The 15,967-nt window shown below is 39.6% G+C and overlaps 3 protein-coding genes across 7 annotated transcripts in view; all 3 read right to left on the bottom strand.

The window, feature by feature from the left end:
* col6a1 (collagen, type VI, alpha 1) overlaps positions 1–1,030 on the bottom strand; it is a 36,270-nt gene extending 35,240 nt beyond the window's left edge. Inside the window, exon 1 of the mRNA XM_078935460.1 lies at positions 80–1,030. Coding sequence (XP_078791586.1) covers positions 80–164 — 85 coding nt within the window. The 5' untranslated portion in view covers positions 165–1,030. The remainder of the gene's footprint in view (positions 1–79) is intronic.
* Positions 1,031–1,095: 65 nt separating this feature from the next.
* On the bottom strand, positions 1,096–7,930 carry LOC101159533 (uncharacterized). Of its 4 annotated transcripts, none has more exons than XM_023965749.2 (7): positions 7,799–7,930; positions 6,672–6,874; positions 6,481–6,573; positions 6,211–6,306; positions 5,440–5,550; positions 5,225–5,354; positions 1,096–4,501 (listed from the first exon to the last, which is right to left on the bottom strand). In XM_023965749.2, exons 1-7 carry the CDS (start codon positions 7,851–7,853, stop codon positions 2,619–2,621), a joined length of 2,571 nt encoding a protein of 856 aa, XP_023821517.1. In that variant the 5' UTR covers positions 7,854–7,930; the 3' UTR covers positions 1,096–2,618. The 4 variants fall into 4 exon arrangements, with proteins under 4 accessions (XP_023821517.1, XP_023821518.1, XP_078791605.1 ...); XM_023965750.2 differs by having other exon boundaries at positions 7,655–7,852; XM_078935479.1 differs by lacking the exon at positions 7,799–7,930 and adding an exon at positions 7,392–7,524.
* Positions 7,931–10,620: 2,690 nt separating this feature from the next.
* Positions 10,621–15,967, bottom strand: part of LOC101159774 (sodium channel protein type 5 subunit alpha) — a 40,902-nt gene continuing 35,555 nt past the window's right edge. For both annotated transcript variants that reach the window (XM_023965178.2, XM_078935480.1), the window contains one exon: positions 10,621–15,907. In XM_023965178.2, the coding sequence (XP_023820946.1) occupies positions 14,682–15,907 (1,226 nt within the window). In that variant the 3' untranslated portion in view covers positions 10,621–14,681. The remainder of the gene's footprint in view (positions 15,908–15,967) is intronic.

A 15,967-nucleotide genomic window follows, 5' to 3' on the forward strand; every position in this document is an offset into this window, starting at 1 on the left:
TGACATCAGTGGCAGCTCTTACTTCCCATGCATCCCTAAAATCACAGTCGTTCTTTTTCATGCTTCCTGCAAAACTTACCTGCAAACGTTGTCACTTGACTCTGCAGCTGCGCTCCAGCCACAACAGCGCACATCAGCGCGAGGAGCCCCCTGAGAGTCTCCATGACAGGAAAAAATAAATACAATATAAAAAATAAAACTACCCTAAAACCAAATCATACGACACCCCTCAAATCCTCCAGAAGAAACTAGTAGCCGGGGTCCCCCTCTAGAGCGACGCCTCAACTAGGGTTCGGCTGGTTCCTTTTGGACGCAGCGCTGCGCCCAAATTCTTCCGAGAGCGCGCAGGAGGATGGGAGCGCGCAGCCAGAGAGGGGTGAGACAGCGGGGTGGGGGTGGGCAAAACGCAGAGCAGCCCCAACTCTGCAAAGAGCTCCCTCCCTCAAAAATAAATAAATAATAATAATAAAAGGGGTGGATCTCTGATGCAGCAGGTTGCATGAAAATAATGTATATATGAAAATAAGTAGCATTACAGAGATGGAAGCTTCAGGTAGAAGAAATGTGTAGATTTTAGTCTGGATTGAAGAAGAATCTCAAGTAAAACTTTTTTTTTGTTGTTGGAATGTTTCAGCAGAAACAAAAGAAAAATTGAAAGATGAACCTCAGGTTTGTCCTGCAGATAATCCACCTATTGCACAGTTGCAGGCATTTGGTCAAAGCAGATGAGAAGCAGATGAGGGGCTTGAAAGCATTTTGTCCTCAAATGGAGAAAACAAAAAATTTGTGGGTGGAGCCCACACATCTGGTTGACTTTGGTGTTTTAGATCTGACCTGAACATAAAAGCATATCAGGCAGGGTGGAGATGTTCTTCAAACTTTCCACCAGTGGAGCAGGAAGAGACGCAGCGCCATCTAGTGCTTTCCTGTGTGCTGATCTTGGATGTCACTGTGGAAAGTGTTAGTGGATCCAGGCAGAGGTGTGTGTATGTGAGGTTCTGGCTTCGACTCAGCTTTTCCACTGAGATCACTGTAGTCGGGGGGAAAGCAGAGGAAGGAGGAGGGGAGAAGAGGCAATGAGAGAAAAGGGGAACATCTGGTAAAGATCTGTGTTTATTAGCAAGCTCCCACAGTAAATTTGCAGGGTTTTTTTTTGTTTTGCAGCTGTGTGGCTCTGGAGAAGTTGAGATGCATGCATCTTAGGATGTCTTAATACCAGCCTAAAATCAGGAAACAATTACTCCAAGAAAATCTGGAGGAAATCTTTGGCACCCTGCTGGGATTTAAGGAGAAAAAAAAAGGAAAAAAACTTGCAGAATTTCTTTAAAAATACAACATTTTCCATTTGGAATTGAAAGCAAATGGGAAAAACATGCAAGGAGATGGATGCAATGAATGCAACTGATAGTACCAACAGAAAGGTGTAAAACAAAAGGTTTGGCCATAAAGCAAAAACATTCATCCCTGGTTTTTAGGTGAAAAACCTGAGTATAGTAGCAGAAACATTTGTTTTTCCAGCGGCATTCTGACACACATGGAAGCCATCAGCGTTCATAAGAATCTGAATTTCCTTTCCCCTCAGAATCAAATCTGCATGTTTTAAGACAGAGCTGATGAAAATGGGATTTCTCTGTTGACTAAAGTGGTTTGCCGGCGCTGCCAAAGACTCATTTCAGGGGATCATCTCTCTTTTGATCAGCGCTTTGAACACTTCAGATTCTGTCTGGCCATCAAAACAGGCGGAAACTGTTAATCAAGAGGGAGAAAACGTTAACAACAGGAAAGGGACGCTCTTCCGCCGTCATTAACATCAATCAAGTCTCTCCGACATGTTTAAATTACTCTAATTAGCAGCCTTTTTTTTTTTTTTGCTGAAGGGTAACCGAACACGTCCAATATGGATTTTCTTGTTAAGGTTTAAGGAAGCGACGTCCAAAAAATTACTGTAAAGCTTTTCTTCCCTGGTAAAATTTATTCAAACTAAGAAAAAAGGTTGTTTTAACTTGAAAGTACTAAAAAAAACAAAAAAATTAAAGTCTACAGTGAGCCAGTTATGTAACATTGGTTTTAAAATTAAGCCCATCAGCATTGCTTTGCACTTATTATTCAGCATATTTACAAAAGTCTTTTAAAGACTTAAAAAAAAAAAAAAGTAACCACTGCAACTTTCATAATTCCAGCACCTCAATTCTGGTACGCAGCACCCCCTAGAGGTCACAGAGGAGAACAGCAGACCTTCATTTTGAGGATGAAGCTCTTTTTCTTCACTTTTTTTTAAATGATAACAAGCTGGGTTTAATTATTAAAATCTGTGTTTTCTCCTCTGTGAGTTGCAGGACGTTGTGGAGAAAGATGTTTACTGCAAACTAGTCATACATTTGAAACAAACAAAGATCTTCATAACAGCAGAGATTGGCTTGTGCTGCACTCAGATCACCTTTGCAAATAAGATCAAAAGAATCCGTTCAGTTCATTTTTAGGCTCATCGGGTCTGAATCTGGATTTGTTGGTCCTCTAACGTTTCAGTCCTCAAGTACAAACAAGTGCAATTTTTCAGTGGATTCAATCCGTTATTAGCTACTGCCCTGGTGTTATAGTGTGCGACTATGTGGGCGGGGCTAGTTCATGTTAGAGTGGCTCTTCAGGTGTCTCCTCAGGTGGTTCAGGCAGGTGTAGGTCTTGGGACAGATCTGGCAGTGGTACGGTCTCACCCCCGAGTGGTTCAGCATGTGCTGCTTCAGCACGCTTCCGTCCGAGAAGGCCTTCCCGCACTGCGAGCACACGTAGGGCCGCTCGCCGGTGTGCACGCGCATGTGCACCGTCACTTTGTGTGCCATTGTGAAGCCCTTGCCACACACCGTGCACTTGAAGGGTCTCTCTCCGGTGTGGGTCAGCCGGTGGGTGCGCATGGCGCCCATCTGGGAGAAGGCTTTGCCGCAGTCGGGGCAAACGTGCGGCTTCTCGCCTGTGTGGACCCTGGTGTGACTCCTCAGTCCTCCGGCGGTGGAGAAGCACTGCGAGCAGTGCGTGCACTGGTAAGGCCGCTCCCCGGTGTGGGTGCGCATGTGCTGCTTTAAATCGTAGCGGTTCCTAAAGCCGCGACCGCACACCAGGCAGCTTTCAGGCCGCTCGTCGTTGTGGCGCAGCTCGTGGTTGGACAGGCATTTCTCCGACAGGAAGCACTTCCCGCACTCCTGACACTGGTAAGGCTTCTCGTGGTCGACCCTCTGGTGGTACTTCAGCTCGCTGATGCCGGGGAAGGTCTCGTCGCAGTACCTGCATCTGAAGCGGTGGTTGGGGCTGTAGGGGAGCTGGTGCTCGCTCATTTGATGGTTCCTGAGCATGTGGGCCATCTTGAAGGTCTTGCCACAGTGGGAGCACTCATATTTAGTTAGCAGCTGCACGCATGTGTGGCGCATGCGCTCGTGCAAGGACCTGAACTGACAGCCACACTTGGTGCAAATGTGCGCGGCGTTCTTGCACTTCCGCTTCCGGTGGCCTGAGAGGTGCGCCTCGGTGCGGAAGGCTTTGCCGCACTGGGAGCATTTGTACGGCTTCACGGCCGTGTGGAACCTCTGGTGCTCCAGAAACTCAAAGCGGTACTTGAAGCTGCGACCACACAGTGGGCAGTTGTGAGTCAGCCTTCCTCGGGGGTAGCCCGCTTTGAAAGAAGTCTTCCTCAAGGACAGCAACGAAGAAGTCCGGTGACCTAAGCCACTTTTCTGATGTTTACCGCCGCCCATCAGCTTTCCCATCCCGATTTCGCCGTGCCCTTCGTGCCGTTGTTGGTGTTTAGCTAAGCTCTTTGGAGAAATAAAACTCTTCCCGCATCGACTGCACTTGTAAGGCTTTTCGTGATCCACCTGCTGGTGGTATTTAAGGTCCCCGATTCCGGAAAAACCCAGGCCGCAGTGGCTGCACTTGAAAAGGCGGCTTTGAGCATGAGTCAGCAGGTGCTCCTTCAGGCCGCTGGACTTCGGAAAACTCTTCCCACACTGTTGGCAGTCATAGCTTCGCCCCCGCTTCGGACAGTGGTGTCGGAATTTGTCAAGCGACGTGGGAAAGTTGTTCCCGCATTTGATGCAGAGGTACGCGGCGTTCTTACATTTCCGGAGTCGGTGTCCGGCGAGCAGCGTGGCTGTTCTGAACGCTCGGCCGCACACGGAGCAGTTGTAGGGGTGGAGGCCGCTGTGGACTCGCTGATGCTCCATCAGGACAGAGTGATGCTTGAAGCATTTGCCGCACTCTGAGCATTTATGGACCTCTGGCTGCGATTTGCTGCAGGCAGATGAGGAGATGTCGGCCGGTTTTGGTAACTCGGGGAAGTCGGTCGACGTGGAAGGGTTTGTGGAAAGCTCTTCGTCAAACATGACGATCTGAGGAACGCCGTCGTCGTTGTGGACGTCGTCGTCACACGCACTCGGGTGAGAAGAGATGGCCACTTCCAGGGACGGAGGGAGCGATAGAGATGGAATAAGGAGATCATCGGATTGGAACGGGGCTGCAAGTAAAAACAGCGAAAATTCATCTTAATTTAGGAGCAGAACTCCATTCCTAGTATTTAGGGGGCAATAAATATGCAGGGGTCCCACGTTAAAACACACTGGTGGGAATTCTTTAGTGGAAATGTGCAAATGTAAAAGAAATAAAGTTGAATATTACTCAAGCAATAAACGAGGGAACACTTTTTTTTGTCAGTAACTATTTCTAAAGGTGGTATTGATATTATAATACATAAAAATCTTCTAATAAATATCATAATTCGCAATGATGAAGGGAAAAAAAGAATTGAACATGCAAACAAAGGAAGAATGCTAAAGAAAAGTCAGAAATGCAGAGAGAATCTAGTAGATTTCCCAAATAAAACCTCTTTTAGAATAAGATTGTAAATGTATCCAAAAAAAAAACAAAAAACGTGGGTCTTTTTTTCTTCTTTCTGCAGCCTGGTAAGAACTGTCCTAAGGACTGCTACCGATCCACAGCTCAGGAGTTGAAAACGGAATACATTTTTTTTAAATCAAAATAACTTCAATTGAGTGAAAGCAAACTTCAAAGAACTCAAGGAAGAGTGAAAGGAAAATATTATCAAGAAAAAGAAAATGTGCAATCATAGCCAATTGGATTTCATTTTAGTAAAGTAAAAAGAAGTTTAAGGAAAAATAGCTTGGAATACAACCTTCAGTAAAAAGAAATTGTTGCATCTGCTGCATGTGAGCAAACATACCAACAGAACTCTTTGCCAGCTTCCCATGGCACTGTTTGCTCTGAAGAAGAAACTTGAGGTCATCTCCATTTGAGACACACTGCATGTACTCCTCCAGGACAGCGGGGGCAGCACTGATCCAGGATGCAGTCTGGGAACGCAAGAAGAGAAGCGTTCGAATGAAAGTCGAACACATTGCCACGCACTCCATACATAATAATTGATAAATTTCTTGCCTGTTTGAAATCTGGGATTGGAAGGAGCTCTTCTAGCCTGGAGAAGAATTCACAAACTAGAGTTTCTAATGCTGTGTCAAAGTCGGGGCCGTATTCCACCGGAAACACGTTCTGTTGGACAAAAGAAAAGATATTTCACATTAAGAAGCTGTGGTAAACACAAAAGCGTGGACAGAATTGTTGGTATCCCTCTGTTATGTAAAGAAAAACCCAAAACAACCACTTTAAAGGACAAAAAAAAATTAACTGAAAATCAGCCACTGCTTTTAATGTGTAATTTGTGTAATTTGTTGTGTTTTTCAAGGATTATCCTGTTGGAAGACCCACAACCTACAAAAAATGTGTAATCGCGTTATAGATATACACATTTTGCTAAAGAATATCTTTACAGCCATGAGATTATATTGTACACTGCACATAATGGAGACACCCTGCATGAAAAACCAAACCACTGATGCCCCTTTCAGATGTCCTAAATATAGGGGTCCTAAATGGATGAATTTACATCTGCTCAACCCAGTTTTTCTTCTTTTTTTTATTATTCTGACAAAAAAGATCACATGGCATATTTAAAATGCATTGAGGGTAGCATCAGATGAAACTCAGTTTTTGTGTGTACTGTCAGGAAGGTGGCTTATTTTTAATCGTTTATTTTTAGAAAACTTTTAGGTTATTATAACTTCAGTCAAGAAATTTGTCAATGATCCTAGATTGAAGAAAAAAAATACAGCTGTAAAGAAGGAAACAAACGAACCTAAACGGTATTTTTACCTTAAGGAAATGTTCCCTGCCATCCGTGTCTTCAATGAGGCCCTGCACCAGCTTCATAAAATTCGCTTCTGGGGCTTCGATCACAGGGCTGTTTGTCTGGGTTGCAACATGAGCGTAACCATTAATGATCCATGACAATATTAATATCCGACAACTATGACAAATTTCTATATTTTTTTTTGAAGTGCTCAAAATAAAAAGATATTTGCATATTTTGTAAGAAAAACCAAAAAAAGTAGTCATAAACAGGAAGTTAAAAACATCTCTCACCTCCTCAATGCAAGAAGTTCTGATTCTGTTCAGATGAGTCTCAACTGCTTTGAGATCTTCAGGATGTTCTGAGCGCAAAAGTTCAAGAGTTGTCTGAAAGAGACGTGATTTTTTTTTTTTTTTTTTAAAGGTGGGGTAGGTGTTATTTTAAAACCTGCTTTCATACTTGGCCCCTGGTTTTATACACTTACCCGAGCCCTCAGGCCCAGTGAGAGCAGTCTTCCTTCTCTTTTGCTCATCAGTTCAGGGACTGCATCCGTTACCATGGACACAAACTCCTCCAGTTTACCATAGTGCTTGATGTTCCTCTGTCTCACCACCTCCCACATCACAGCTGACATCAACCGGAGAGGTGGGACCAGAAGTGCCAAAGAAGACAGGGGAACGCTGAATTCTTAAAAGAAAATATAAGTGTATCGGAAATAAATGCATGACAAATCCATTCTAAATAAACTTAAAGCGATCGATTAAAGCTATCTTTTTTTTTTTTTCGGTGAATAAAAACTATCCAGTTTTGTTAGAGACATTCTAAATAATGTTTAAAAAAAAATCAGCAAACATAAAAACTAAAAAGAAGTCACCTGTAAATAATGCAAGGCTGAAAGCCTCTTTGCTAACTGTGCCACTAAAGTTAGAGTTTTCTGACCCGCAATTTAAAAAAAAAAGAAAGAAGTTATTTATGAAAATATAGTTCATTCCGGATACTTTCTTCAGGCTGTGGACCTAATTTCAGTAATAGAGCGCATTCTTTGGTTTACAACGAAAGATTTCCACAATTATAATGCAGCGTTGCTAACTGTCAACATAGCAAGACGTTGTGTTTACCTGACCTGCTTGTACACCGTTAAAACTTTAAAACTAATAATAGCGGTCAAAAGAGAAAAGTATGAACTGCGTTTTAAAATACATACACAGTAGAAACATATCTCAACAAAAAGAATTATTTTTTTAAATCTTAAACACGGTGTAGAACGTTAGCATAGGCTAACAAGTAGGCTAGCCTTGAGGCCGCAAGTCTTGGTGTAAAAACCGGCATGTTAGTGAGCAAAACAATTCTTGTTCCAGGGATTAGTCGAGGCCAAAGCCTCGGCCAATCCTTAGCTTTGGTAATTTATTTAGGTTGATTAGAAGCAATATCATACATTGTTGTTGTGTTTCGCAAAATGTTACATACCCATCTCGTTCATTTCGAAATTCTCATATAACGCTGAGGCGAAACTTCAAAATACGAGTATGTCGTTCATGGTTACGGTTAGCGTGCTAGCTATCCGAAAACGAAGCTTCAGGCGCCAACTACTTCCTGAAACGCGTCGCTCACCCAGCCAGTGCCTGTTCGGTCCACAAGTAGAGACTCGTTTTATTGTACGACACATTCCGGAGAGAACCCCTTTGCGTTTAATCTCAAGGGAATCTAACAAGCACCGCCCCGCTGACGAGTCAAAAGTAAGTAAATTGGATAGAACACTGGCCTGAATCTTTTATATGTAATTAGGTCACACACAAATTGAGTTAAATCTGTATATTTTATCAACGGAATTTGTTAGGTTTATTTTAATGTTAAATACTTTTTACTAATTTTACTATAATATAAGGACATAAACGTTTTCATGACCTTGTTTCTAAACACAAACAAATTATTTAGAAGGACTTAATGATCATTTATGTTGACATGGAGCCCAAAACCCATTTAAAACAGACATATTCAGTTTCCTTTATTTAAATTGTAAAACAAATAAATTAATTAATTAAAATTTACCTTTGAAATATCTATTATTTCTCTAAAACTAGGAAAAAAATCTGAAACAATAAAACAACTCAAGTTAACGTAAATAAATAATAGAATCATTTAGATGTAGAAATGATGCTCTGTGCATAATCTAGAATATAGATTTTGAAATTATTGTAAACATAAACTGATGATTATTGTGCTGTCCAGCATAACAGCAATGTAAACAACATATAAATGATTTTGTCCAGCCAGATTTCCCCCCCAGAATTAGTCACTAAAGTTAAGATTACATGATGAGATTGAGTTTTCTTTTTACACAATGTTTCTTAAAATGTGTTAAAATTTCCTAACATTTCAGACGTTAGCATGTGTTTGAGTGTTTTTTATCTGTCAGGTAAAATGATCAATAACATTTCTCTAAATTCTATTTCAGTATTTTTGTGTGTTGATTTCTTTTTTGCACAATTCCAGATTTATTTTTGTTGTTGCTTTCTGTTGAATCAAGAGATAGATAAATTATGTTGTGTCATTCTTTTCTTATATTTTTGTAAAAACATATGACCTTGGTGTTAAATCACATGCATCAATGACCTGAAGATGCACAAATCTCCGAGTGGTGGCAGTGAAGGATATGAAACCGCAGCCACTTGGCAACTACATGACAGTAAAAGGGGATTCACAAGAGAAGTAATTAGATAGTGCTTGCTTCATCACGCCATCTGGACAGTGTTAGCCATCATGACTAAGTAAATCCGTGTAGTTCATGCTGACTGACAGAAGAGCTCTTGTACCTAAAAGGCTGTTTTCTCCCCTTTTCAACTCAAATTCACAGCTGTTTTGCAAGGTCAACAGTGCACGCTCTTCATTACAATTAATTGAATTTACTAACAATTTAACTTGCAACCCTATATCATGTTGTGAGTTTAGTCGTTGAGGCACAACAACATTTATTTTATCTTCCTCGAACAGATGAGGCAGACCTCAAAAATATTTGTGAGGAGAATTTTATGTAACCCTAAAAGTTCCAAAAAATAAAAATAAATAAAATAATTTGTTTGCAATACAGACAAAAAAAACACGTTTCTTTCATTTACTTTCAAAAATTAAGAGAAAATATTTATGAACAAACACTAATATTTAAATTCTCCAATTTTCTTAGTCAGGATCACAGGGGTCTGTCCTCCATGACTCATGGCATTTATTTAAATGATGTAGAGTCATCTGCTCTTTTCAGTCCATCAAATCTTTAGTAGTCTTCCTGCAGCTGAATCAGATTGCAGTACACTGCCATTGCTGTTTTACTGCTGGTGCATTTTTGTAATTAGACATAGTGCTGTTTTAATCTTTAAAAAAAAAGAAAAAAATCTCCCTGCGATGAAGCTGTAATCTCCACCACATGTGCAAATGCTTAAAAATGCGATCAATTACTAAGTCACTTTCAGTCAAGTCACATTTTGTGGCCACTTTATGCAAAAAGCTAAATTAAATTCAATGTAATTATGAGGATTGATGGATGGCAAAAATGAGTGTACATGCAATGTTGATGCATGTTTATGTGTTCTCTTTGCATGTGTGTTCGCATGAAAAAAAAGACTTAATGTGTGTGTAATTAAAAAAAGTGATTTTTTTTTTTTAAACATACAGATTATCCGTTTCTCCCAGCTGGTCAGAGTTGGATTTGACCACCCCAACAACCAGAGGGAGGAAATCTCTTTGGGACTCAATCCAAATTGGCATCCTTGACTACATTTTTTTTATATTATTAATCCAACAGAATAAATAGGAACCCTCATCCATACCTGCCTTGCCCCCTCATCTATCTGTCATAGCAACATCTGTAGATTCAAATGATCTGTGAGTGGGAAAAATGTCAAATTTTTAGTTTTTCATGATTTTTACCAGGCACTAAGCTTTTTTCACTGGATTTGTTTTTATGATCGGTGGTTAATCTCATAGAAGCATCTTTTGTGTTTTTTTTTTACATGAGGCGAGCCTCCATTTCTCTAAACTAACAGATCAGCCACATTTTTAAAGAGGCTTTGTGTGATTGTGCTGCCTTTGTAGAGGCATTAGAAACAAACTTAAGCTTTAAAAGGCAACACACTCACAAGGACAGAGCCCTGGAGATGCTGTATTCTGTGGACATCTGTTGTGTTTTTTTCTTTTTTGCTTGGGTTTTTTTATACGTAGAGCAACAGAGAATACGAGAGAGAGACAGAGATTTAATAGAGCTACAACGTGAAATGAGGTAGAACACAAACTGGCTTCTCTGGACGTAAACATTCGCATAAAATAGGCAGGTCAAATGAGGTCTGGTATGAAATTTCCATGCACTTATAACAGCTGTTTGTTTCAACAACCTAAAACGTGATTTATGAGGCTGCTTTACTGAAAGTTAAGAAACCCACAAATGTAGAAAAAGTTTTTATTGCCTTTAAACAAAACAGTCCTTGAACTGTTTTATCTAAATTCAAAACAGAGAATTATTTTCTTTAGTTAAACTGATTTACATGGCCATTGTGCAAGTGTTTGAAATAAGCTTCTCATATGAACCCATTACAAAAAAATAGATAAAAACTAGCAATACATATATGAAATTAACAAAGCTCTTTACACACTCAATTTTTTTAAAATATTGAGATTTCAGTGAATTAATTACCCTCAAATACATCAGATCCAATTCAGAAAAGGTAGTGCACGACAATCAAAATCAGGCACATAAATCAGGTATTAAATACACACAGCCCTTCATTCAGACTGATGTGTCAACTGTGCAATGTAGATAAAACAGTTTGACAAAAAAAAAGGACGTTTTAGCCGTACAACAAAAAACAATGATGGAACTTCTTTTAATAAATTGCATGTTACTAACTTAAATATTGTCTAATGTCTATTTCCTTTAATATTTACCCCTTTAAAGTGAAAATAAGAGGATGTAGGTTTGAGTGCATGCACACCATTTTTGTAAAATAAAGTTTTTTGTGCTTTTTTCCCCCAAAAAGTTTGCTGGTTTGGACCAAACCAGTTTGTCTGGAAACTTTAGGGAGACAAAAAAAAATGTGTCAAAGGCCTCTTTTGTGGGTTTGAGTTGCATCTCAGCAAGTTGCAACTGTTGCGGGCAAATTGTAAGTTTATGAAATGGTTCAAAGGATTAGTAATTAGTTGTCATAAATTGCGGGCTCTCATTTGTGTGATGCTGGAATTTTAAACATGCAAAAGAAATGAAAAACAAAACAAACAAAAAAACATGGATGGATTGGTTTCTCAATCACAGAAATCAAAAGTGGGAAGTACCTGTTAAAACCTTGTACAATGTGCATAAACCTTTGACTTGTAGTGTTTTTCTCAAACTACTACAACGTGTCTCCAACACAAAAACGAAACCCCACATGTTCAGTTTTTAAATTTGAACCTGGATGTATCACGTCTTGCAATTCCTTAAATGACCACTGGAGGTTGATGTCAGCAGGGATCAATTACCACTGACTACCATTTTATAAAAGTCAAATTTTACAAATAAGAAATAAATGAATGTACATTCTGGTTTCAAAAACATTTGGCATATTTATTGCTTTGTTATCAATACACTGCGATTGTGAGAAGGATTTATTTGTATTTATACTTTGCTAGCGCTCAAGGTGGGTGAAGCCATGAGTGAACTCAAACAATTTTCTCAAATTCCTTCATCTCACCCAAGCACTGTTTTTGGTTGTTGTAAAAATTAGTGGCGCTTCATTTTTGTGCTGCTTTGACCTCAGAGACTGTTAGTTTACTACAGTGTATATAAATGTCAATGACTGTACCAGCTTGCAATTGTTTTGTAGACATACCATTTTTAAGAAATTCACAAAAAAAGATTTTCCTTTGAACTAAATTAAATGTAGTTTCAGAGAAACATTATCGCAAATTAATTTTGTTCTGTGTTAATATCGAGGTTAAAAATGTTTTTCTTTGATCGAAATGATTTTTTTTCGTGTTCACAAATCCAATGAGACGAGAGTAAAGCCAATTTCACATAAGGAAATTAAGACATTTCTTAAGGATATTTAGTAAACTTCCTCATAAATGCAATGTAATTCATGACCAATCACTGCAGTCCAGCTTTAAATACATTGTTTGTATCTCAAATTCTGTTGACCCCTTCTGTAGAGTAACTCCAATGTCATGGATGGAGCTATTTTGCACATTGATAAGCTAGCTAACAAGCTAGAAAAGCTTTTCTAGGAGAAAATGTTAAAAAAAAGTAAAAGGACAGCTACATCGTACAAGTCTATAAAAATATAGGAAATGTGCGATAAAATATATCGGTAAATTATGAATAAGACTCGAAACTCACACAAAATTCTACCAAAATTGTGACTTTCAATAGATAGGCTACAGTAGTTTTTTAATGGTTGTGTATAAATTAAAATAGAGCAGATTTTCTAATAGGTCTTAAGATAGTAAAAGGAAAGCAATTTAGACATAAATAAAGATGTTAATGAATTTACTATAAAAATCACCTAAAAAAACAATCCATATGTATCCAGATGTATTAAGGCTATCTAGTCTTTTTTCATTTTGCATTTGGTCAAAAGTCATGTTTAACATAAACTGATCCTCTTTGATCCTCTGGAATCTACCTTACCGGTACTTTTTAAAGCAATTTCAGGTCCCGCCCCTTCGATGGGGGGAGGCCTTCTGATTGGCTGCTTTTACATGGTAGGTTTAATTAGCTTCCTGTTTAGAGACGGTTTTCTCCATCTCATCTGTGCACAGAAATGCAGGGAGACAGATAGCATTTAAAAATATTCAGAAATCTATTAAAATATGAATTGATCTGTCACCAGAATCTCTTTGTCTCCATCAATGCAGCCATTCTGTAGTTGGTATTACCTATTTGGTTTGTTGGTCCTTTTGTTGTTTAGTATGTTAATTAACTAAGACTGGAAAGTAGTGAGTTCAAATCCAGGATGAGTCATACAAAAGGCTCCAAAAAATGGGACCTAGTGCCTCCTTGCTTGACATTCAGTATTAAGGGGTTGGATTTGGGGGGGTAAACCACCAAATACTTCCCAAGTGCAGCTGTGTCTGCAGCTCACCGCTCCCCCAGGGAATGAGTCAAATGCCAAGAACAAATCTCACACAACTAAGTTTGTGACAGTTAATGGGACTTTAACTTTAGCCCTTTAGTCATCCTCTTTGTTCAGAAACGTGCAGAAAGATACATTTTGGTACTTCATTTATAAAATGAACAGCATTTTTTGTAACACCACAAAGTGAGCGCTACCTCTCATATACTTTAGTTAGTGGAAAATTTTTTTTATTAGTCAGTCCATGTTTACAATAACCCCTGCTAATTTGATGGTTTCATTGCAATGTTCAAAGTTTTCTTTAGTTAATTTTAGAAACTAGGAAGATTAAAAAAAAGTGTACAAAATGGGATGTTTTTCATCTAAAAACATAGACAATTTTAAACAATTGCTAAACTTAGTATTACTATAAGATGAACAAGTGTCTTAACTTAAATTTGTCCCACACCCTGACCTGTTTTTCTAAAGATTATGATAATGTGACATTAAATTTCTTACATTTCTCAACAGCAGAGCTGCCCAACCCTGCTCCACATCTCCCTCCGCTTATTGTAAAGACCCACTCCACTGAGAGAGTGTTTTTTATGGGGTCTTGTGGCATTTTTTCATGATGGAGGACATATATAAAGAAAATACAGATTAACACTGTGTTTCTGAGTAGTTCTTTATCCAAATTGTTTTGAATCAGGAGAAGACGAATAAATGCTGTTTGAAAAAGCTTGCAGTTGTGATGTACAAACAACAATTGGAGGGCCACAAGCTCCCTGCTCCGCTCCATTCTGATGCATCCACTTGCAGATAAATAAATCCATGTACATCTTTGTTTTCCTCGTACCAGCTGGTATCTGGCCCAAAACTGTACATCTGGATAGCTCCGATATTGGTTTACATTTTTATTGCACTGCTAATGTTTGCTTGGGTTTGTGAGGTTCTGTAAGCTAATGAGATAGAGTGTAAACAACGGGACGATGGGAAATGAGTGTGGGCTTATTCCGTGAAAACAGTCACGCCCACAACTAAGAGGTGAACTTCTAATAAAGTCAGCCGTTCTGCAGAAACTATGTCGCTACGCTTTTACAATGGATCAAAAGATGATTGTAGTGGGATTTCAAAGAAACCCCTTGCTTATTTGCTGAAACTTAGTGGGTTCATGTGATTTCAGGTTCTATTGGATGTAACACACTTGGTGGAGGTGGTCAGCAGTAGGTAGAATGGAGATAACTGAGGGTTGGGCAACCCTGCGTGGCTGGAAATGGAGATGTTAGTCAGTTAAATGTTGCGTACATGTTTTCAATGTCTCCTAGGATATAAAAAATAAATCTGCTTTTCAGTTCCTTTCTTCAAAATTCTCAGTTGTAAACAAAACAAGGACAGTTCAATCTCACTGGCACAACTGACTGTCAAAGAAAAGTCTCCTCGTAGTTTTCAACGGAATCCAGGTGTTCATAACCTCTAGATGTTGGTCTGACTACCTCACTGGGGCTTTGGAGAGTTGCCTGTGTCACGCTATCATACGATGGAGGTGAAGAGATTAGAATGTTCTCTGATGTCTGTACCCCCAGAATCCCATAATGTTGTATCATGGTTGCTAGCAGCCCCTCTCTCTCTGGAGCATTTTCCACATTCACTGTGGTTTCGTAGTTTATTTGTCTGTAGAGGTAAGAAGCTTGCTTCAGTTGCCTCCTCACAAGATGTCTCCTGTAACCCCTCTGGATGATGATTGCAGACACCTCCTCCAATTTACGGCGAAGGGTGGAGGTTATGGGCTCATGGGAAATTTTGGAAGGGTTGGTCATCATGAACTTTTCCTCCATTTGCTGTTTGAGGGTGTCCATTTCTCCTGACTCCCCAAGGACACGCTTAGTAAAGGCAAACAAGATGTCCAGACAGTGGATCCTGTCTCCACTGACCATGGGAAGGTCCATAGAAATCAGGTGGATCTTGTTGGGTTTTGCAATACGCAGCGGCTCTGACAGAGCATCAGCAAAACTTGATAGCATTGAAAACTCAATAAATTGTGTGGCCTCGGAATCAAACTTCTCCCAAACCTCATAAAACATTTCAAAGTCGTCCTCGCTCAGTGGCTCTGTGCTCTCTTCCGTGGCAACGCTAAAGTTCTCCAAAATGATGGCTATATACATATTTACCACAATGAGGAAAGAAATGATAATGTAGCTGACAAAGAAAGCTATGCCCATGGAGGGGTTTCCACAATTCCCTCTGGTGTTTGTACCAGTGTTGATAAAGTGAATGTCACACTCCTCTGGAGAATTGGACATTATGGGACTAAGGAGGTTATCCCAGCCTGCCGAGGTGCTGATCTGAAAAAGGCAGATTATGCTGTTTCCAAAGGTCTCAAAGTTAAACATGTCATCAATCCCGTCTTGTTTTTTGACATAGGCAAAGTTTGCCATCCCAAATATTGCATAGATGAACATTACAAGAAATAGCAGGAGGCCAATGTTGAACAGTGCTGGCATGGACATCATTAAGGCAAACAGTAAAGTCCTTATTCCTTTGGCTGCACGAATAAGTCGAAGTACACGTCCTATCCTTGCCAGTCTGATGACTCGAAACAGAGTCGGAGATACAAAGTACTTCTCAATAATGTCAGCAAGGACAATCCCTGAAATGAGAAAGACAAGAAAATAGTTCAGACCACAAATCCTGAGAAAAAACAGAACTT

This window comes from Oryzias latipes, chromosome 17 (assembly GCF_053564925.1).
Source record: "Oryzias latipes strain Hd-rR chromosome 17, Olatipes_Hd-rR_3.1".
In the NCBI taxonomy this organism is placed as follows: Eukaryota; Metazoa; Chordata; class Actinopteri; order Beloniformes; family Adrianichthyidae; genus Oryzias; species Oryzias latipes.

Bases quoted from the DNA above. Each gene is read 5' to 3' on its own strand.
- LOC101159533 (XM_023965749.2), bottom strand. From the start codon at position 7,853: ATGTGTCGTACAATAAAACGAGTCTCTACTTGTGGACCGAACAGGCAC. The intron at 6,574-6,671 runs GTAAGTGTATAA...CGTCTCTTTCAG, and splicing joins CACTGGGCCTGAGGGCTCGG to ACAACTCTTGAACTTTTGCG. The intron at 5,551-6,210 runs GTAAAAATACCG...TTTGTCCAACAG, and splicing joins GCAGGGAACATTTCCTTAAG to AACGTGTTTCCGGTGGAATA.